General features: G+C 39.9%; 1 protein-coding gene across 2 annotated transcripts in view; it reads left to right on the top strand.

Annotated features, from left to right (window-relative positions):
- The window catches only part of exoc4 (exocyst complex component 4), a 110,857-nt gene that overhangs the window by 7,187 nt on the left and 79,699 nt on the right, over positions 1-23,971 (top strand). For both annotated transcript variants that reach the window (XM_022749492.1, XM_022749491.1), the window contains exons 5-10: positions 1,300-1,409; positions 3,667-3,767; positions 3,929-4,083; positions 8,523-8,703; positions 20,573-20,718; positions 20,869-20,957. In XM_022749492.1, the coding sequence (XP_022605213.1) occupies positions 1,300-1,409; positions 3,667-3,767; positions 3,929-4,083; positions 8,523-8,703; positions 20,573-20,718; positions 20,869-20,957 (782 nt within the window). The remainder of the gene's footprint in view (positions 1-1,299; positions 1,410-3,666; positions 3,768-3,928; positions 4,084-8,522; positions 8,704-20,572; positions 20,719-20,868; positions 20,958-23,971) is intronic.

Below are 23,971 nucleotides of genomic sequence, written 5' to 3'. Positions count from 1 at the left end.
AGAGACAGAGGATGTGACGTTGCCTGTTATACAACTCCATCTTTTAGTCAGTTTGTTTGGGTCCGAGGTATCAAAAGCTGTTATTGTTTGGCTATTATGTATTCAACAGAAATATAGCCATCAAAGTGCTTTCTTCTTTGAAAAGTTTAGACTTTATAGATGTGCCTTCATTATAAGTTATTTCATTGCTGGGACAACTAAGTGCGACTTGCCAATTATTTACTGTATGGAAACCAAAGCCAATTACTGACAAAAACAATTAGACCTTCTATAACTTGTTGCTCTGCTTCTTTATGTTTGTACTTTGTGCTCTGAGCTCCAGAGAAACAGACAAAAAAACACCCCACATCATTTGCTGTAAAGAGGCAACCAGCATTAATTCACTCATAGGGAATAAAGAGGCATCATGATAGGTGCTACAGTAGGAACATTACACAAACCAAAATGCACACATCATATTTTGGTTTGGTTTTTTTAGGGAAGAAACTATTTTTTAAACCTAGGAGACAATGTCAGAAGCCAATTACTAGTATTAAATAAATAAAATGACAGAATGCAACATCCGTGTTTTCTGTGTGACACCAGTGATGCGTCAAATGATCAAGTAGGTTTTGCAGCCACTAGGAGAATAACTTAAGCCATGCCTCCGTGACCCTAGGGCCGCTCTCTTAGTTTCATGAAGCAGCCGTATAACTTATTGGGGATAATGTGGCACAATGGCTTCAAAAACACTGTTGATGCTGTGTAATACATTCAGCTTAAGTGTTGTTTGCACTTTTACACATGTGTTTATGTGTGTCTGTGTGCGGGTGCAGTAATTATGGTAGCGGTGGGTTGGTGAGGTAGAGTGATTTATTACTGAGGGTCAGCCAGTGACAGGTCCTGGCCTCCCTGTATTGGGTCGCCTCTAACAACAAGCCAGCCTCCATACACCCCACTCACTTAGCAGGCACACTGTGTTTATACCGCCCAACTTAAAGGACCTGGATTGCTTCCACCTCCGGCTTAAGGCTTGATAAATGGCTCATTGGAAAGCAGCACCAATCCCACCCAGAGATGCAAGGCTTTTCGTTATAACAGTAGATTGTTTTTGTTAGGAAAGGGAAGGTAAGTGGGTACGGTTCTGGTAGTGCATACTAAACTTTTGTATGTGTATAAGAAGCTCTTACTCCAGAATTTTTGGAGTTGCTTTCCTCTCATGCAATTGCAATATCATGATTCATATGAGACAGAAAGCATGATATGTAATAACATGATGTGTTTTATTTTATTAATCCCTGAATTTTATTCTCTTCACAGCTCCACTGCCAAAGACACATCTCCAATGCCTGTGTTGGATGTCAGCAGCCTGTCCACCCCACGCAAACTTTTGGATTCATCACAGTTCAGCACACCTGGATCCAGCAGTGGTACGATCTTTGGATCATATTAGATTAGGCTCTAAGAGGCAATAATGGACAAACAATTGGTGGTGGCTTGGTGCAAAGAGGATAATAGTGAAGGAAAAGAGAAGAAAAAGAAATGGAAATTTTAAAAGTGCTTTTTACGAAAAATAATAGATTACATAGTTTGCGCTCCATTAAAATGGCATACATTAGGAGAGCTATAGAGATTAACATATCAACAAAGTAGTGTTGTTGGTCTCTATGGATGACAAAGCGTGTGGATTTCAGCTGGCAATTTTATTTTCACTGTGCTGATATTCTTAGTGATAATGAAGTCATTAGCACCACTCCGGCTTACATCCATTTGCATGTCATTATGCACACACACACACACACACACACACACACACACACACACACACGGACACACACACGTACAATATTACTGAATACACACAAAAATGGCTGATCCAAACTCTTGTACAAAGGTCTGAACACACCACCACACCCTCATTGCACACACACACACACACACACACACACAATCAGCTTTGCACACTGGCATACACCCACATGTCTTTCCTTGCAGTACATGTCATAACATCTTCAACTTTTATCATAGTATACATTTCCCTTGCTATAATTATAATCATCTTGTCCTCCCTATCTGTACCATTAGTCACCCAGCATCTCTGTCATCACAGCAGGGGAACAGCATTCATTACACTCAAACCGGTAACCAGCGCTTTTAACAGGGGCTGATAATGCAGGCTATAGCTGTATTCGGGAATGTATGAATTCTCTCTTGGTTGTTGGGGCGTAGAGTCACCACAGCATTCCTTCCAGGCAGAGCACAGAGGAGCGCAAACAAGAAGATAATGAAAAAAGTTAATCCTGCAATAACTTGGTGTTCCCTTGGTGATTCTGAGTTTTTATATTAAGCCTGGCACTTTTTTCACCACCCACTCTTGGCATTCTAAATTAGTGACTCACCAAGTCGTTTTTAGCTGTTTGGATACCAAGCAGTCATAGACCATACTGTATATGTACCACTCAGCATTCACAGACATAATCGCTTATTGCTACTGCAACCTAGTGACACATTAACAACTTAAGCATGTGACTGGCTCCTGACAAGCAAAGTTACCTGAAAGGTGTGAACATATCTATGCCATCCAGTGGTTGTTTGATTAAACTGTTTTGTGTCTGTCCTTCTTTCTCTATATCAGTCTCTTTCTTTCCCCACTGAAGGCTTCTGTCACCTACAGCTGTCATTTCAATCGTGTATCTTTTACTCCATCTCCTTTATTTACTTGGCTCAGCACATTAGCATCTATGTGTGTGCCATGACCTCAAACACAAACACAAATGTACAAAATGCCACTAATACATACTAAATGTCCATTCAATTCACCCAGGAGCCCTAAAAGTAAAAGCTAAATCACAGTTCCCCCCACATTATGCAAAGAAAACACTGACAATTAGCTACCACCAGGTGGTAAGTGCCTATACACTGTCATGCTAACAACTGTGGTCACGACACAGCAGCCAGCTTCCATCAGTGGCCTAGCTTGCCATTTTGTCTAATAGCATTAGAGTACCTCATTTGTAGCTAGTAATTGTCATAATTATTACACAAGCTACAGTTGGAATGGGAAAAAGAGGAAATACACCCAAAGTCCATTAACTTGCCATAAACATTAACTCTCTTAACGCGCTTTGATGGGGAATTGGGAGGCCCCATCTAATGGAAATTACAGCATCACTCCATGCTGCCACTCTCAATTTAGCTGCTAATATGGCTAAGTCATATGGTGAGAGCATGAGGGGGGAGGATAATAGGATAGGTGCAGGTGTGCATGTTTAAAATAGAATGATGTATATTAATATAGTAAAAACTATCATTTTATTTGTTTTACTGTGTCACATTATTAAAAAGCTGATTGGGTTTGTGCACTGTATATTGGTGTATGTGGGTGTTATGTTCCGGTTTTCCGGTTCTGCAGCGTGCCAAAGAAAACACTGTGCATTTTATGTATGCCATATGAATCTTACCACAATAAGATACTATAGATTTGAAATGTTAGATTGCCGGGTGACATAACTGTTTCCAAAGCCTTTGTGGTTGTGTCTTAAGAGCAAGACGGCTCAAAACACCATGATATGAACAATGATTTTTACATCTGTCCAGTACTGAAATAATTGTATTTGTACGCTTGTAAATATTTTATAAGCACTTACAGTATGTGCTAACCTATCTGTATGTATATATCTTCTTTAGTGCGTGAGCTGCAGCAGGATGCACGGGAGCTGAACCAAACTGACCTCCCTGAAGTGGATCCAGAGGAGAACAGTGCTGAGTTCATGGGCATCCTCATCAAGGTACATATTGTACTGAATATTCCACACTGTTAATTGTGAAATTTAACACTGTTCTGTGCCTGTTATATTCAATAGTCTACTGTGTGTATATATATATATATACATATATATATACGTATTTATGCTTTAAGTAAAATATTTGTATTGTCCTTTTTCTTCAGGCTCTGGCCAAGTTGAAGAAAATCCCAGAGACCATTAAAGCCATAATGGAGCGGCTGGAACCTGAGCTGAAACAGATCGTTAAGAGGTCCACCACTCAGATTGCAGACCATGCTTACCAGAGAGGAGAAAACCTGGCCCAGGAGAGCCAGCCAGGGTAAAGTATGGGGATAGGGAGGTTGAAGAAGACTCTATGTTAAAATATCATGGCTTCCTGAGAGAGGAGAATAATCCCCTGAAGAGTGAGTTGCCATAGATCAGTAAAATAAATGAAGAAAACTGGAGGTTAATGATAAATAGTAAATGAGGATGGAAATACACTAAATAGATGGTCATGGAGAGGAAACTATAATCAGTTCTGTGGGAAGATGAAAGCCATCTTTTTGAAATGATCATATTTGCCTGACAGAAGATAATAAGTGGCACGAGCATTGTTTCCAAAAATGATCAGTGTAAACAGCAGTATGCAGCTACTGCTGTTACCACTGATAAAAGACCTTAATAAAGCTGTCATTTATAATCCCGACATCTATGCAAAAGTGTTTTATTAAAGCTTGTTTGCTGATTCTTCTGTAGGTGTATTCCCATTAGAATCAATCCCCCAGTGTCATTATATAAAAGGTGGCCACGCTTTCCAGTCACTGGTAAAGTTCTGTCTATTAACTTAACATTCACTGATAGGAATTCATCAACCATCCCTGTAGCTTCTTACTAATACTTGACAGCTATTTATAAATACTAATATGGGTTGGATTAGTCACCAGCCATTTTTGGTGTTTCATGCAGTGGGTATTTTAAGTATATTAAGAGTTGACAGTGAAGGCAGTAGAGAACAAGTTTTGAATGCATTCCCTGGGTGTTCATAGTCAGACAGTCAACCAGGTATGAAACACAGTCAAGGCCAGGACTGGAGACGCACCTGCCTCAGACCATGAAAACAGATACTCTGCTGCTTTAAACCTAGACAAGTCATGGTTAAACACACCCATACACACACAAACAATTTCACACCTGCCATAGAGGACTGCTACATTTTAAAAGCAGTCACGTCAGTGCCTGCAGACATACACATACAGTGAGTAGACTTGGGAAGCACAGGTCTCAGTCCACTGATCCTGAACCATTTAAGAGGAACGTCTTGTTTTCTGTCAGGGATGTTCTCTCTGGCCTCGTCTGCCTTCCTTCTCCTGTTGCCTGCTGAATCTCATCTGACCTCAATGTAATAGGCCACCATGTAGCTCATTCCTAGTTCTACTGCTTACAGATTGTTTTAAGTTCGCCTGCGTGTGCGTATGTATGTGAGCGCATAACACTGTATTTGTCTCAGAGCATGCTGAATTGCATTTGAACACTTAGAGGGTTGTCTGTGTGTTTGAATTCAGATGCGTACACACCTAGTTCTGCCTATGTTCACTTCAATTTAAAGTCAAGGTTTGTTGCTATGGAAACTCCAACCAATGTACCACTTGTAGGGAACAATGGTCTTGCATTATTGCACACTATATTTTATAGCACTGCAGACTAGCAGGCAACACTTAAGCACTTTACAGCATATACAGTGGTCTGTGGCTTGCTCTAGGAGGTTTATGTTCTCATTCACATCTTCTGTGATCAGCCACATTGAAAGTGCATTTTCATTCCCAGCTCCTTTCATTAGATCTTACTTTCATAAAGATACTCCACGCAGGTTCCCTCTCCATGCACCAAAGTTATTAGCACGCACCACTGATCTGTGAGTAGTTCAGTTTAATTTACATCAAATCAGACTTCTTGAACTCATATTCCTTTTTCATTTTGCATTACAAAAACAGAGCCTTATTTCTCTTTTCTTTGTTGTTGGTATATAGGCGATTCTGAATCTAATCTGAATCCCTCAGAAAGAGAGCAGATTTAAAGTGAAGAAATGCTTGAATGCCCAAAGAACATTAAAATGAAAGGCTAAGTATTTTAAATCCAATTTAAAAACAAGAAAAACTCATTGATCACAAGACTGATTGCTTGTCTCTCATGTACTGTTTTTTTTCTGCCGGTTCAGTAGAGTGGTCACTGGAAAAGTCTGATTGGCAGATGTGTAAATGTATTTCTACTCTATGTCCATCTGTGTATGACAGCAGGATGACCTGGCACATTTAATACTTCAGCACGCTTCTTTAAACACCCTGTAGACCCCTATTTGTTGTAATTTAATTGTCTGTGACTGGCAACTAACTTAATGATAATCTAATGTGGGCACTACCATCATCGTCCAAAGTGAAACACACACACAGAGATGTACTGTCAGTCTGCTAGTCAGGGAAAGTACGTCCATGTGTGTGCTCCCTGCTGTTTCTCCTAGCTGTTCATCAGCCTTGTGTGCGTCAGCTTCGATCCTGAGGGGAAATGAGAAGTGAGGTCTCAAAGAACAGACGATATGGATTAGGATGGCCTCCACTGGGAGATAATGAGAAGGACTGGGCTGTCTACTTTTTGTATTTGTGTGTCTGTCCATGGGTGTGTGTGTGTGTGTGTGTGTGTGGGAGTGTGGTTGCAATGCACTTAGAGATTGAGCAAAAAGAGAGGTGACAAGGTCAGAGCTGTACATTTTGTGTTTCCACCTCTGTGCAGGTGTACATGATCATACATTGTTTGTCCGTTTCAGAAGGCTGGTGTTCACTTTGTATCCTTTCTGTTGTTGTCCTTCATGTTTTTACATGAGAGAGGGGGAGAGCGAGATTCCCTCACTCGTTGGCATTTCATAGCTCCTCTTTTCGTCTCACGAACATATTCCATTCACTGAGTTATAGCTCATAGTGATTTGTGCCTGCTTTCCTCTCCATTAATAACATTTACTTGCTGCTACTGCCAGTGTAGTGACAGACAGCCAACCAAAATGCCCCCTAGTGAAACATCCATCTTGCCACTATGTTATCCTTATACCTTCCCAGGAAACCTTGGCCGCTTTCCATAACTTTTAGCATGCTTTCTTTTATTGCAGCATTTAAATTGGTGGTAATTTGTATTCATTTGGCATCATTGAGGTATGGGCTCAGGTGCTTTTGAGTATACATAATAGAAGCAGTAGCAGCCTTTCTGGTTTGGAGCCTATATTTTGATCCTAGTTAGTTGTAACAGGTCTTTCTTGAGTCATTTAATGGTAAAGCACCCAGCTTGCCTCAGATTATTTTTCTCAATTAAATCAGCAGAAAAGCTGATCAGGAAGGTGCAGGAAAGATTCTCTTAGATCTGAAGCTAACTGGATAAGACCGATTTCAGGGTAGGGAACATTGACACAGTCTCTGGGCAGGATAAGTTCAAGAAGTTCAGCAATGTCATTTGTACAAGATGTATAATATTCAAGGTTTACACAGCTTGTGTGTTTGGTTGTATAAATCTGTGTCCATTAGGGACTTCAAATTGCCAATATTCTTTAACTTTTAAGCTGTAGTCATCTATAAAATAAACAAAGGTTTCACTTACTACCAATTAAATAAAATCCAAATGAAATGACAGAGGAAGATACTTAAAGGCCAGTGTTAGACAAACACTGACTGTATTTGTATTAACTGTAACATTTCCACTAAAATAAAGTGGGCACTCACTGGCTTAGGTGCACTGGGTACTCATCCAGACTCAACTAATGCAACCTGTGTTCACTCTTCACTTTGAAAGCTTTGTCCTTGTGCAGAAAGCAGCTATAGTAAAGTCTGTATGAAAGCATTAGTGTAGATGAGGCAACTGTGAGTTTCCAATCCACAGTGTAGCACTCGGATCAAGTGGAAGGTCAGTTTGGTTTTGGCTGCGCTCTCTTCTTCAGCCAGAGCCATTTACAGCTAATGAGAGTAGCTCCTCGTTTGAGTCCAGGTTGGTCACCTCACTACTTTCACACTATCCAGTCCAGGTGCTGGGTTGTAACTGCAGGTAAAATATCTGTAAGTATCCGCTGAACTGTGAAAGAAAAGAAGGAACTGTAATACCTACTTGGTAATGTGAAATGCACTCAGTAATGTAGGTAAATAGGAATCATATCATCATTTAAAAGATTGCAGCTGTGCACATATACATACATATACATAGTAGCCATGAAGAGGTAATGGGACATTTAAGGCCAAGCAGAGGCTGAGATACTCAATAATCTCCTCACCTGGAAATTACTGTATACTGTGCTTTGATTTCAACTCCAGGACTGTGTTGTCATAGAATCGTGTTAGAAAAAAGGCTATGTGGATACATTAGATTATCAAAGGCATCAGTATTTCTCAACTGTTTTAATGGATACTGTGAAATTGGATATAAGGCAAACCTGAAGGAGGTTGCGGAGACTTTGTAACTAGTTTGCTGCCTGGATCCAGAAATATCACCACATCCTTCCATCTAATTTTCAAACAGAAGCTGAGTTCCTTGGTGGCTCAAGGCTAGTTGATTTCCTTTATTAATAAAGTGTTGACTGAATGTAGTACTGGTTGTGTGAGAAAATGTATACAATCTTTTAAATATTTCCATGTCTCATTTCTCATAATTTGTATTGATCTCCCTCCTTTTCCCTCTCTTCTCCACATCTTTACCCTCATGTTTCTCATTTTCTCCCTCCCTTTCTGCTCCCTCTGGCTCCCTCTGCAGGCTGCTACTGGAACTGTTGGAGCTTTTGTTTGATAAATTCAAGGCAGTGGCTCAGGCTCACAGTGTGGTGCTGGCCCACCTGCAGCAGATTGCGGTGCAGTGCCCGGGCGGGGCCCATGAAGAGGGCATCAAGCTCTATGAACAGGCGGACGTCTCTGCCAAAATCCAGACTGTCTTGCAGGTCAGTTTTGAACTAAAATGATAAATAAAATGTCTATAGACTATTGATGTACGCTATGTACAGTCACCTGTACGCACATGAAAAGCAGGGCACAAAAAAGAAATATTAAAACCTTAGAGATGAAATGAAAATGAAATGAAAAACATTAACACCCATTCATATTAAATGGGAATCAAGTGTTGGTAATCTGTGTGGGGAAACTGGATAACACAAAGCAGGGTTTGCCATGTCTTTCAGTCCAGTAGATTATAATGTATCGCTCTGTGAGCAAAAACACATGGACTTCTTGTTCTTTTCCCGTCTTCATTATGTTTACCATTGCTACTAATTATATGGAACCATATTGTAGCATTGCACCTGGTGACAAGATGTTTTCATGGTGAACTCAGGGTTGTTTGTTTTGTCCTCCCTCGCAGGCATACCCCCAGGCTTTTATTTTTCATTCACTGCCATCGAGATTTGTTCCTCCTTGATTTATCTTCCACCCTTTTCTTAAACACTGATTTAATTCACCTTCTCTTACAGTAGATTAATCAGGAGAGAAACTGGCAGCGATGTGATGGATGGCAGTCAATCTGTCGAAGCAAGAAGTAGCAAGGGAAAAAGACAGGGGAAGCTTGATTGCTTGGATTAATTTTAGGTTCTTTAATTGGCGTGTATTTATGCTGGGTTCTTGCTCCCTGCTCCTGTTTGATTGGCGGAGGGGATGAGCAGCTGTTGAGCTGACCTATGGTGAATCTCAGAGGAAAATCTGTGGCAGTCGTTGCTCTCAAAGCAATCGGTGTGTGTGTGTCTGTGCCTCTGTCTGTGTTCATACCCAAGAAAACTAGAATTTTCCCTGATGCTCTTTCACTGGGGGTTGTGTAATTTATATTTATGTCATTTTTCTGAAGCATGCCTGATGTGTATAACTACACTTTAACTTGCTTGAAAGCCTGATTTTGTTAAAGAGGTTGAGGGTCGTCTTACTTAATTTTAGAATTTTCCCCTTGCCTCCATGACTTAGAGTACAGTATATAAAAATATAAGATACATTAGAACTTAACTTTTTAGGGCAGTAAATTACTGCAGGAAACAACATCTCTTAGGGCAAACTTGATCGTTTTTTTGCTGTCTCGTTTTGTTCAGCACACATTCGTGTTTTTACAGATGATAAACATGTAAAAAAAAAAAAAAGAAAGCAGAATGCTGTTGCCCAGTTAAATTGAAAGCCTATCTATTTCTAGCTCAGGCACTACGGCTTCTCCTCTTCCACTAACTAGTTTTTTCTCAGCTGCCATGCTTGTATACATAAATACAGGAGGGTTTAGGTGTATGTGTGTGTGTTTCTGAGGGTGTGATTGTGCATAGGCATGTACTGTAATAGCTCTGCTGTACCAGTGGCATTAAGCCATTCCCAGGCATGTTACCACTGCCAGCACCCAGTTGCCAGGGACTCCACTCTCCCTCGTCTCTGCGATGTGAGATAATGTAATCTCTTGATTAGAATACTCATTACGTGAAATGAGGTTTTCTTATTCACTCACTCGTGTTATTATTTCCTGACCGATTATATCAATATGAAGGCCCCTCGTCCATCCCTCCCTCCCCCCCTGCCATCTCTCTCATGTCTCTTGCTTGTTGTTTTTTCGTTGTTCTCTCCCTCTCTGCATTTCCATTTCCCTTGCTCCTTCCTACCTTCTTCAGCATCATTCCTGCTGCCTCTGTATTACAGTCTCTCATTGTCCAAATACCTTGTGCATACCCTTCTTACTCCTTGTAATTTCCTTCTTAATCTTATTATCTTGCTTTCTTTTTTTCTCTCAACTCCCACACTCCCTTTCACCCCCTTCATTTAGCCCTCTCTGTCTTAGAGAGTCACATATCAGCATTGAGAGAAATTAAATTCCTACTGCTCCCACAGTGGCTCTGTTGAATATTATTGGATGCTGAGGCAGGTCTTATCTCACGTTTTAACACCCACAAAGGGGCAGGAACCTACTCAGCATTGGTCAGAATTTGGTTATGATCTTCGTTAGTCCCTCATCTTGTTTCTCTCTTGGGTTTATTTTTCTTCAGTTCTACAGTAACTACAGCATCTTGTCTTTGTTTTCAGTTTTAATTTTCAAAACAATAGCTCTCTATTGCCTGAAAAATATGCAATTTTCAAGTTATACTTCCAAAAAGCTTGAACAGAAGAACTGTCTACCACAACGTTAGACTAATTTGGGCATTCAGTTTAGACAGAGGCAAGTCATTTTTTTGTAGCAATTGCTGTGTGTCCAGGAAGTCATTTAATTCTCTTTGAGACTGTTGAAACATGTTAAAATGTCTCCCTACCTTTTTGCCAATTACTAGAAAGACTTCTTTTTAGTGTCTTTTTTCCCCCTTTACAGTTAAATCATTTGAATCCCTGCCTGTCTTACTTATTGCACTTCACATTTTTGACATGCACTGAAACCTCTAGGTAGGTGTTATTTTTTTCCCCACTTTGAGCGGTGGAGAAACCAGGTTGACCTTTCCACATGACATACCAGCAGACAGATGCAAGAGTCGACAGAAACTCAGGGTGCACCCAGTTACAAGGCCTCGGTTGAGAAACTGCGTTCATCAATGTGTGACTGAGTGAATGGGAGTAGGTAAACAAGCTTTTAAAAGTCAGGATTCATGTATTGGTTCTAATCCCTGTTCCGAAATGCTGGTGATGCTCCTGCATGTTGTTTATTTCATTGCAGAAGTATTGATTCAAGGCATAAAAGACTGAATGGTAATCAGTGGTATTGATGCAGGATGGAGGTGTTTTAATGCCACTTCAGAATTTTTCCAGTGGCTTTCTGTAGAATGTGTGAACATATCTATTGCTTATTCACACCATTATTGAATTTACATTTCCAAGTGTGCACCACAGCATTCCTTCACTACTTTATATCTGTGACTGCCTTTCTACCCTTTTCCATCAGAAACTATCTTGTTCTTCAAAGCAATCTGTTTTTTCTAGGAAATCAGAGTGACTTGAATTTGTGTGTGTCCATAAATGTTTAATGTGCCTCTCTTCCTCTTCAGAAAATACAGTATAGCACCATCACACAATTAAGACAGCCTGACAGCCTGGCAAGTTTAATGCGATGTTCTCTGAGTTAAAATGTTAGTCTAAACAACATTATGTGCCAAGCGAGAATATCCACAAGTTTCCTTTGAATCATTAATAAGATAGAAGTCACAATACTTTACCAGGTAATTGGGTAACGTAGTTCATAAAAGATCACAGTTCATAAACCTTTCCATGCGTTCTTCATTAAGACCGCCGAGTGGGAGTATTATTTAATGTATATTTGTGCCTCTGGTTACTGACGTCCATCACCCTTTGACCTTGTCGGCTGTTTGGTATGAGGCGTATGAGTTTGTTAATTAGCTCGCCATTTGCACATTCTGCATGGATTTGTGGCTGGGTGACTGCTTGCCATGTCCGTTGTCTTCTGCAAGTGTGTGACTAGAGTGCAAATCACACTTTTAATGAGTGACTTCCTTTCTGCAGACAAGGAACTCTGAGCCGGCATTCAAAAATATGGATGGATGTTTATTATCTGCCTTCTGAAAAACTGATTTCTAGATCATAGATACTTGAACAACCATTTCTAACAGAATCTTCTAATACTCTTTTCCTGTTTTTGTGTGTTCCCGATCACATGCCTGCCACCCGCTCTTTTTTGATTCATAAGAGAGCCTATATCTTAGTCTAAATCTGCTTCATTTTATTGCTGTAGATTAACCAAGACAAAGGGGATGTTATGTTTGTGCCAAAGATATTTAAATATACAAGTGGCTTAAATATGCACCGGCTTCTCTGAGCTCATCAACAGAGTGAAAACAAGGCGAATTGAACTGCCAGAGAGTAGCCAGAAGACAATGATCTCTTTTAATTAGATATGAAGCACAGACATAGCTACGTTGTTCTCGCCCAACATTTTAATCAATGTGTCACATTTATTCTGCCCTCCAAAGCGCTGTCATATTTACATATCGCTGGAGCGCATTGAAGTCTACCATCTCCTTGGTGTCGCATAGTCTCATCTCTCTCAGCCCCCACCCCCACCCCCACCACCACCACCACCATCACCTTACATCTGCTACATCCAAATCACCAGACTTAATCAAATGCTGATGCATATTTCTGCAATAGTTTCCTTGACGTGTTGATACATTATATGACTTTGCAAATGAGGACACAGTATTTGGTCCTGTGCTGTAAATGCTATTGTGACTTAAACTTTAAATGAAACCTCAGTTGAGGTTAGTGCAGTTGTCCAACTTGGAAGATCATCAGCTCGTATAGTTTGGGGATATTATAATGCAGCTGCACAGGTGTTTTTTTTATGTGCACAGCATATGTACAATATTAAATCAGAGAATTCAGTGTTCCTTTATGAACTGTATTCTCACATACTCATAATCCTGGAGACAAGGTGCTGCTGTGATGGCAATTAAAGTAAAACCAAAAGGTTCATGTGTCACTAAATACCATGCTTAACTTTGTTTACTGTATAGCTAAAATGAAAAGAAATCAGTAGGTGCAGACCACTCATTATAGTTAGTCATTATAGTGAGCAATAACAGAGAAAATTGAATTTAAAATGTTACCATAATGCTAAAGTTCACCCATAATTTAAACCACTTATGGTGAATAGGAATGCTGTCAGTGCTCTATATTTAGATATATTTAATATGTTTTGTCCTCTCTTTTGCTATTTGGTCAAATTATACAGTAATGTGCTAATTTGACTATCAGAAATAAAGATAAGGACATGTTTTTACAGCGTTGTATCCATAGAAACTCCATTCTATTCTGCTTTCTTTTTTATTTGAAACAACAATAAATAAATGCTGGGGACACAGCAAGGACACACAGAGAAATAAAATGGGTTTGAGTGAACACACAGGCACATCTTCCTTTCCTCCGTCAACAAGATAGCCTTCAGAAGATTGACTTGATGCGGCCCGCTCCAGGTGGGAACCCCCACTGGTTAGCGGTAGTTCAGTGCTGCGGGAGTAGTTGTGGCTGAAGCTCTGTCCAAACTTGTGAAGGTTATTGAAGTTTCTGGAACACAATCAATACAGGGTGTATACAGAAACCTTTCTTTGACGGCCAAGGACACTTTGGGCTTTAACTTCAAACTAGCAGCGAGGGATATCAGTCAATATGTTTTGTGACAAGACACCAGCCAGGGGATTTAGTGGGAAAACAGCCGATTTCAATAAGCCTCGAGAGAGGAACAAAGTGTTGAGATTGTTCTCTCGGCTGCTTTTAAGATGACTTAATAAGAAGGAGAGGATGGGAACAAGGAAAGAGGAAATGAAGATATTTATTTCTTTAATTTTAGACAATTAAATCCTCTGGAATTTAACCAATGACAAGTGCTCACCTGCAAAGCTTTGAGTGACGCTCTCTTAATTGCTCTGATTTGTTGGTGTTAGGGCCCTAATGGACAGAATGGAAGATGAGTATACGCTTTCTCCTGGTACAAAGGGTGACATCAGGACATTTTGTTCGGAGGAAATAAACGGGTGCTGGTAATGAATTACAAAGGCACACTTCCATGAAGCTTTTCTCTACTTTTTAATAGAACTTTGCAATCAGCCCAGTTGACTGATTTAAGCTTGGGGCGAGACCCAAGCCACTCAAGTGCCGAACAAGGTTGGTTGGTTGATAGAATTACATTGAATAGTTGTGGTGGAAATGATTGTGTTTGTCAGGGGAGCCTTTGAGAGAGATGTGGTTTGCATGTGTACCCACTCACACATATATGCAGACAAACACGCACACACACTCGAGTTTATATGAACTCTTGAGCTTAGTCTTACTATTTGGTGTGAAGAGCCATTTGCCATGTCTCACATCTTTACATACCACCCCTTTTTCCATCCACTATTTCACAGATTCACCCATGAATATTGATTTTTAGTGAATTCAGGCAGTTCCTCTCCTGTTTCTCCATCAACCCTCTGTAACCTTTAAGTGGAAGTCAGCTGAACTAATTTAGAATGGAGATGCTGTTTTGGCTAACTTATCAATATTCATCTACACTGAAGACATTGCTAAGACGTTGCTTTAATGTTTAAATGCCAGATTTTCAAAAAGACATGAGTTTGTTTCCATCTGGTGCTGGCTGTTGCCAATTTTAAAGGCGTTGAGAAGGGGAGAGAGTGTGTTAACATTATATTTGCCTAATTTCCATGAAATCCCATTTCTCGTCCATAGCTAGCAGAGCCAGTTACATCAGATGTTATGAATGCTCCAGGATTTTACTAAATTAGAACTGCCTCCCATTTGGAATCGATTTACAATTAATATTGTGGACCACTGAATTTGTCACTTGTGGAACTGTGTATTTTTACATCGTTGTAATGCTCTGGGTGCTGTCACTGGGGCAGCTCTTTGTTTTGGCAACTGCCATGATGCTGCTGCTTTTCATCCCTGAGCTCAGTCCTCTTAACTTGCTCGTAATACTGATTTTAAGATTCAACCTGCTTGACCCGGTAAGAGGGAGGAGGGAAGAAGACAAGATTCTCTTGTCCATTGTATGAAGACCATTACAGCAGTTGTAGGTCACATTAGTTGTTGTGGAAAGTTGCCAAAGACTGCTTCACTGTTTGAGCAGTGTTTAGTTGAATAGCACAATCATTCAGGAGAAGAAATTATTTTGTATCAAACAAATGAATATCTCAGATTATTTTACATTTATCAAATGTATTCATTTTGGAACAGGGTGTGTACAAGGTTGTGTCAATCAAAGTGTAGTTACAGCACATTACTACAGAGTATTATTTTTCTTTGTTTTACTGGGTGGAGACAGAATACAGGCCTTGTGCCTTGTTTGTGTGGAGCACATGTTGCAGAGTGTAGTTTGTGAGGTTGTTACTTGTATCATGTGTAGTTTGCTAATTTTAAGCCCCTTGGTATTATTCGAATAGAGTAGCTGACAGCAGGAGATGTAGACATTGATTCACTCCGGTACTCATATTAAAACTTAGAGATAATATATTTCAAGACTAAGGTGGATTGAATTGCTGTCATGATGCATTTGTAATTGTCAAGCTTTGTTTGTCCTTTATAAAAAGAAACTGAGACACTTTCTTGACAAACTTCTTAACAAACAAGTAAAGAGTGTTCAGCCTCTGAAATGGTTCTGTTATTGTTGATAATTAGTTTGCACACAGCAGAATGAGATTGAGATATATTTAGACAGTGTCATCCTATCTGCTTTTAACAAGAGAAAACACAAACTTGTAGTAGTTTGCCTTTTCAACAAAGTAACTTTGTTTGAACCAATTTAGCACTTGTTATTAAATTAGCATGGATGGGGAAATTTGAGGTGACATTAACAAAAACTTTAGTTTTGTGAGTTATTAGCTCTGTAATGTGGGTCGCTGCTGACTGGAAGTATATTGGCGAGTCTTGTCTGCTAATGGCTTGTGCCCTCGCCAGAATTAGTAGGAGGTCCCCTAAGTAGAGGTGTGGAAACCAACCATTTTTTTTAGCTTCACTTAGAGGTGTTAAATCAGCAACAACTGGTTATTTAACTTGGTCTCTTGTGTTTTCTGCCCTCACTTTTCCCTACCTTCTCTCTTTCAATACCCATTTTCTCTTTAGCATTCTGTTCAGTCTTCATTCTCCACCTATAATCCTTTGCTCTTTCTATTCTCCAACACTTTTTCCCATCTTTATCTCTCCTTCTTTCCTTCTCTTCTACTGTGTTACTTTCTGCCTCCAATCCCTCCATCTTTCTTTCTGTCCTAGCAGTCCAGTTAATTGCCTCCAAAGTTCACTCTGTCTCTGGGCTAATGCAATTTAAGTAGGGTCGGAGCCCCTTCATCAGCCCAGTGCTGGCATTTCATTAAGTCTACTTGGGCGTTAGCTTGCAAGCAAGTGGGGGTTTCGCTCCACCAGCTCATCATTAGTAATTAATACACTGATAGGATTAGCTGCAGCATGAGGCTAGTGGCAAGTGGAAGCCTTGGTGTTGCTGGTTGGAGAGGGCGTGTGTGATATGGCCTCCAGCACTGCCTGCGATGTGTGAAGTGTGTTAGAGAGCAATTACGTTTGTGGTGGGAGATTGTGTGCGCGTGTTTAACTTGGATATTTACATGAAGATTTGTGACCAAGTGCTATGACCCCACACTCATTTAACTAAACATGAGAACCATTTTTCACAAAAGTTCACTCTTGAAGTTATTTTCTTGTTATTTATGTTTTTATCAGTTTTTTACATTTTAAGCTTATACAGTAATACATATAGTACAAGTATGACTTATTAATAAAAATTAAAAGAATAATAGACAACTGTTTAAACAAAAAGAGGCAGTCACAAAAATTAAAACAAAACTCTCTAAGATATATATGTAGAGAGAGAGAGAGAGAGAGAGAGAGAGAGAGAGAGAGAGAGAGAGAGAGAGAGAGAGACAGAGAGAGAGAGAGACAGAGAGAGAGAGAGACAGAGAGAGAGAGAGACAGAGACAGAGAGATATGTCCAAGATTTAATGTATGCCAGATTTGGCAGAAGTAGTCTTCATTATAAATTTAATCCACTCCATATACTCTGGTCTCACCCAGTTAGGTAAAATAAGCCTGGATTCTACAACAAAGCCTGTTACTGCTTGCCCAAATGTCCTGGTGGCACGAACAATTTATCCCCTAAAGAAACAGCTGTGGAGATTGTGGTAGAGGTTGTTTGAGCCACTCCTGAAGTTTTTTTATTGCCTCTTTCTAAAAAGGCTATACCAAGGAACACTCCCACCGAACATGTAGGAATGTGCCCATGTCCTTGTTTCATTTGCAGCATTTATTATCTTGGGTTAAGCCTATTTTAAACAGTTTCAGGGGTGTAAAATAATATCGCTGTACAATTTTATAATTGAGGAGATTACTTCTTGCATTCCCTGTAGCCCACCATACATTTCAGATCACATCCAATCCATCAATAAATCTTCCCTAATCTTCCTATCAAGATCCATTTGCCATATTAATCTCAGACTTTTGCAAATGCTAATGTGAGAATTTTTATTTTTATTTTAATCTTTTATAAAATAATACCCAAAGACACTGCTGACACTGCTCCTTAGCTGAAGCTGCATCCCATTGAAAGGATCTTTTCCCTATACAGATTGAAAAGCTGTTCGAAATGCAAGAGTATCTCTGTTTATATTGCAATATAAACAGAGATACTGTTGCAATATCCCCAAGATTTTGTGTTCTCTTGCCCGTGCCCATTGGGAGATTTGTAAAATTGTGTTTTTTCCGCTCTCTGTTTTGCTGTATTCCTCTGTGATAATAGTTCTGCATTGTTAGATGGAACTTATTCAAGTGTGTGTTTCCACCTTTACCCACCCAGGGTTAGAATCATAATTTGGCCAATGTCTTCCAAGTTTATTCATTGCAAATGCTGCTGGTCATACACAGGTGACAGTAATAGGATCTGTGCCTTGTTCTTGCCACAGTAATAGTGATTTGAGAGAGCCAGTCCTCCATTAGCTCTTGAGGCAAACTGTTTTTTCAGGCTGATTCTCAGCTTTTTCCCGTTCCAGAGATGCGCCTTAATCAGACAGTTATATTGTTTAAAGATTGCCTCAGATATGGTTATTGGTATCATCATAGAGATGTAATTAAATTGTGGAGCAACAACCATCTTAACAGTATTAATTTTCCTCCATAAAGTGAGGTTTATCAATTTCCATTTATCCATATTTGCCATTATGTTTTGTAATAGTGGGACCATACTAATAGAAATGATATTTTCTAATTCTGAGCCTGCACACAGCATATTTAATTTCAACTGGAATCCACTTAAACTGGAATGGGATGATTGTTGACTGCAAGCACCCTTTTGATATCAATACAGCTTCTGATTTTTTACACTAGTTTATATCAGAAAAAGATTCAATCGTACATAAAACAATAGGGATGGAGGAAACACTACCAGGGAGCACTACCTATACTTTTCTAGTTATTTTCAACAAAAAAATATCAATCTCCTTTTTGTAATATTCCATTGAAACCTCTGAATGTACTTATGAACATGCTGTTGTTGAAACCAAAGATTTTCCACAACTTATCTGCTTTTGCATCAGTTTTTCATGGATATGCATTTGCAAATACGTGCATGTGTGTGCACTTGAATTAGTACCAGCGCAAGCACATGAAGGCTTTCCCATGCATGACGGGGGGTGCTCTCCGCAGCGTTAATTACATCATTATGATCGGGATGGATCTCCATCTGCTCTACCATTACTCCTGTCCCATTCTGGGCTGACCCACACTGCGCCTAAGAATTAGACACACACAGGCTAAATGGCCCTGCTAAATTATGAACCTATTAGATATGGGAGGCTATTTTAGAACATATGTATTCACACAGAGAGAAGAATGAAGAAGGGCGAGAGAGAAAGGAAACGATGAACCGAGTTGGCAGAGCAAGAGAGAGAAAATAGAAATGTGAGAAATGAGAGATGAGGCACTAAGAGATTTTGAAAAATGAGGGCCAGTGAAAGCAACAGAGGGAATGTGCAGATATAATGATGGAGTAGAGGAAGTTAACTTTCTCTATCTGGCCAGAGTTTCACTGTGCTTGTCCTCTGCTATTGTTAGAAGTTGATAAGATTTTTATGAAGCATGATAAGACGTTGATGGATTTCACCATGGATCATGTGGACGGATCAGGAAAATGGAGGACAGGAATTTTAACGGTGGTCATCAAAAGAGCTGGTCATGTCAGTGGCCTTTTTCTGTCTCCAGGGTATGGGTTTTCTTTTGTTTTCCTGGATTGGCTTTGTAGATAAAATGTTGTGATAAATTGCAATACACCATAATACTACAAGCCATGATAAATACAACTCCCGCTGCTAAGGATGTCTCAAGCTGATATTCTAGATATGTATCTATGCTGAAGGAGGCATTTGTAATTGCGGTTTTACATTAAAAGTATAATTCATGTTTGTATGACAACAGCTGGCACCAGAAAGGGGAGAACATGAAAACAATGCAGAAAGGAAATACAAGAACAATCAAAGTGACACTGAATAGAGAGCAGTATCAAACCAGATGGCTAACAGGAAAGTTTTTGCTGTACCACACTACAATCATTTTTGGTTTCAGCTTCATATTGCAGTGAGCTCTACAGAAATAGAGCATAACCTGATGGTAAATGTATGGAAATATTTTCACCACATGCTATACAAAGGCCTTGTGGATAAAAAAGGTACCCAAGAATAATCCTACAAATGAACAGAGCGGACAGGCCAATCTGACAGGATAGAATTGTGAATGGGAACTTTGAAGATATTAATAAGCTTGAGTACTCCATGTTACAGTATCTGAGGTGTAATATCAGGGAGAAGCATATGGATGTGATAAATTTGGGAATAATAATAAACTGTATTTAGTGAGTAACTGTATACTGTTTTTAACAGCTGAGATTGATGCTCAGTTATGAAAATATCACATATATGTTAGAGGACCTATTATGTGATATTCCAGAAAGTGATCTTGGTTTCTCCGTTTCAATTTATCTCTATGTTATATAGACCCTGATGTCTTTTCACTCACTGTTAAGTGAGTTATTAGCACTGTTTCACCAATGTGGAAGTGCTATATACATTTTACTTGTCGTTGAAAGAAAGTAATTTATTTTCTTGTCCCTTCAAATTGTTGCCAGAAAACAACGGCCCAGAAAATCATTGTCACATTCTAAGCACTTAGCATATGATTGAAAAGACAAAAACTTGAACCTTCGTCGCCTTGTTAAAGGCCAGTTCCCCATCAAGATATTACCAAGCTACTTTTTATACCATGATTCTTTTGCTCTTTAGCGTTTGACACAGTGTTCTGTGTGTTGTTTAGGTTCTGCTTATGGAGTATCTTGATGTGAAGAACAGCCGGAGTGCCACCGAGCCATTGGCTCAACTCTCCTATGCCAGCACCGGCAGTGAGTTTGCTGCCTTTTTTGCGAAGAAAAAACCACAGCGTGCCAAGCAGTCGCTCTTCAAGTAAGGATCACACCTTATCTTATTCTGTTTAACATCTCATACTCAAGGCCATTGTTCTTTGTTTCTTTTTATTGTTACATATCATGTTACATTTTGTATTTTATTGTTGTGTTGTGTGCCCACTTGTTGAACCTTTCGTGTGTTTCGTAGGTTTGAATCATCTTCCCATGCCATCAGCATGAGTGCTTACCTGAGAGAGCAGAGGCGAGAACTCTACAGCAAGAGTGGAGAATTACAAGGTGAGGAGGGGGACGGAGGGATGAACTGAGGATGGAGAGAATTGGGGTGTAAAGAAGAGTCCCGAACAGCTGGAATGGAGGAGGGTGTTCAAAGAGAGATGAAGGGAGGGGAAAAAAGAGATGACAGGGCCAGAGGTGTGAAAAGTATTGACAGAAATGTTGGAAAAGGGGAAAATGTGACAGAGATAGAAAAATAAATTGGACAAGGTTTGCAGTGTGTAGGATAAAGCAGGAGAGAAAAGAGCAGCACAGACCCAGAACAAAGGTTAGGGCTGGGTGGAGGGATGAAAAAAGGGAGAAGGTTAGAGGTGTATGGAATTACTAAGAAAAGAAGACCTCAGTAGAAAGCACAGGGACCTACAACCTTATTGAACAGACAAAAATAATGGGTTTGTGCAGATAGATACATGGGCACAGAGATTATGAAGAGATGGCAAACAGGTGTATATATTGCCTTGAGTGGGAACAGGATACAGGCAAGGTGGAAGGAGATGAGGGTGATTTGGTCACGTTTGGTTGATGGAGAGCTGGAATGGAGAGCATGAGAGAAGCAACAAAAGGTGCTTCGGAGATAAGAAGGGCATGTTGCAGATCGAGAAGCTACCCTTCGCAAAAGAAAGGCAGATAACAGGAATGTGGAGAGGGAAACAGTGATAGAGAGAGATTGACGAGAGGCAGAGAGCAGGGTGACTTTGCAGAATCCACCAACAGGGAGAGGCCTTGAAAACCTCTCACTCACACATCCACATGCGCACACACAAAATAGCACAGTGAGTGAGCTGCACAGCCAGACCCTGGAGAGCCTCTGCTGTTCTACTGCTCCTACTTCTTCTGTCTCTCTCTGGCTCTCTGTTTCTCTGCATATGACCTTAAGGTTTTAATCAGCACTGCCTGACAGCGCTGTTTGTCTGGTACTATTCCTTTTTCTAACACCAAGCTCCATGTTGGCATTGTTTGGATAAAATAGAAAAAGGTGGAGAGAGATGGAGTGAGACAATAACTGTGAATTGTTTTTGATTTGTAGAAAAGCAAAAATGATCCTCTGACAATAATTGCGCAAGTAGTTATGACCATTGAGGGTAAAATATTGAAATAACGCAGTATTAATTAGGCTTCTGTAGGTATTTAACTTCAAAACAACCAAAGAATGGCTTCTTGAATAAAAATTCCAGAAGATATTTCAATGCAGGCTGTAGTATTTTTTCGACAAGAAATGCTACTCATACAGTAGGTAGTCTGTAAATGTATGCAAAATCTACAGCCTCGCCCCCCCACTATCGCCACAAAAAGAACAGCATTGATTAACTGTGGATAAAGGAAAATGGTCTCCAAATAACAGCCCACTTTTTTTCTTCTTCCTTCTGTCGGCGCCTCAGAAAGAAGGGGGAAAAAATATTTTTTTTGACTGGCTGAATGCCTCGGAGCGTTTATAAGAAGATGAGATTTCTCTGGGCTTTCATTTCACCTGTCACAATGCGAAGCACCGGCCACAAGCCCAGGCCGGGGCCTGAATGGCTGCAAAGAGATTGAAGGAGTAAGAAATCATTTAGAAAGTGAAATAAGTCGACTGTGATGGAGGGAGGGGAAAGATGGATGGAGGGAAGGAGGGAGGGAGAGGAAGGTTAAAAGTCATTGTTTTCATCAGGGTCCAGCAAAGAAGCCATTAAGAGATTTCTGAAGGAAGAAATTAGAAAAATCTGTATTGAGACGGACGGTGTGGAAAGGGACTTTTTCTCTCTCTTCAAATTAAACTTACTGTAGGGAGGGAGGGAGAGGAAAAGAGTTAGAAATAAGAGATTGAGTTGATGAGTTCTTCTGGCTCCAGGATTACTCAACACTTAAAGCTTAGTCATGTGTGTCTCTTAGTCTTTCTACTTGGAGTTTCCTAAACTCTTTTTTCTCAACGGTCTGCTTCAAGTCAATATAGTTATTAACTCAAATGCTCACCAACACAGTCTTGGAAATAAGAGTTTTGATTGTTCGTTTTAAATCCAGCTATGCTCAGTTTACAAATGCATAAGAATGGTCATGCACTAAATAAAGTACAAAGTCGCAACCACAAATAATTCTGTAGTTTGTGCCGAAGCTGCTACTATTCTTGCTGCATTTTTCACTTTTTTTGGGAGATGCCAGCTGTGTCACATAAAATACTTTTTTAGCTCTGAGAGGTCTCAGTATTGCACATATGTGTGGAATCGAGTTCCAAGATCGTCTGTAAGTAAATATCAGAGCACCAGTATTTGTATAGAATGTGTAATGATTTTGTAGCCTATCCACACTCACATATCTCTAATGAGTATGAAATTAATCTGTAATATCTGTAAATATCTGTAATTTATGTCTCCTGAGTGTTGTAAGAACCCGCCATATATCATTACACACATGCGCACCGCTGCATTGGCGCATATTCACATGCCTCACATACACATGCAAACACGCAGGGGGACTTAATTGCTTGCCTTCTCCACTGAAGCATGTCTCGTATGCTTCAATTAATCCAATACTTCATCTAAAGACTTTATTACAGCTCCATATGTAGCCACATCTGGAATATGCGTTTTGAATGCATTTAGTGAGACTGCCAGCTAGAATGTGTACAGTATATTGTGTTCATATATACAGCAGATCCTCAGCTGTGCATCTAAATGTGTACGTACTGTTTGTGGGTGTGTTTGTATCTTCGGCAAACCACTACTTTAGAAACACACAGAACCTAATCCAGATTCAATCACACTCCCTATGAATAAATGATGAAAACAACATTTTTTCCAGCAATAGATGTGTAACCATGCCCCTCTATTCCTCTGCATGTCCCCCCACCACTAGACTTTTACATCCTCGCCCTCTGCTTTTTTATTGCCTGTCTGTCGTGTGTGTAGGCAGCAGATGACTCCGAGTGCCCCAGTGGTCATCTGGGAGGTGAAGTGTGAATATATCTCAATAACTACTGCAGTCTCGCACCGTACCAAGCCAGTAATGCATTAACAGCATTTTCTTTTTTTCCTTTTTTTTTT

The sequence above is a fragment of the Seriola dumerili genome, unplaced genomic scaffold (assembly GCF_002260705.1).
Source record: "Seriola dumerili isolate Sdu_G_001 unplaced genomic scaffold, Sdu_1.0 BDQW01000138.1, whole genome shotgun sequence".
NCBI classification, from domain to species: Eukaryota; Metazoa; Chordata; class Actinopteri; order Carangiformes; family Carangidae; genus Seriola; species Seriola dumerili.
This window is presented reverse-complemented; position numbering and strand designations above follow the sequence as displayed.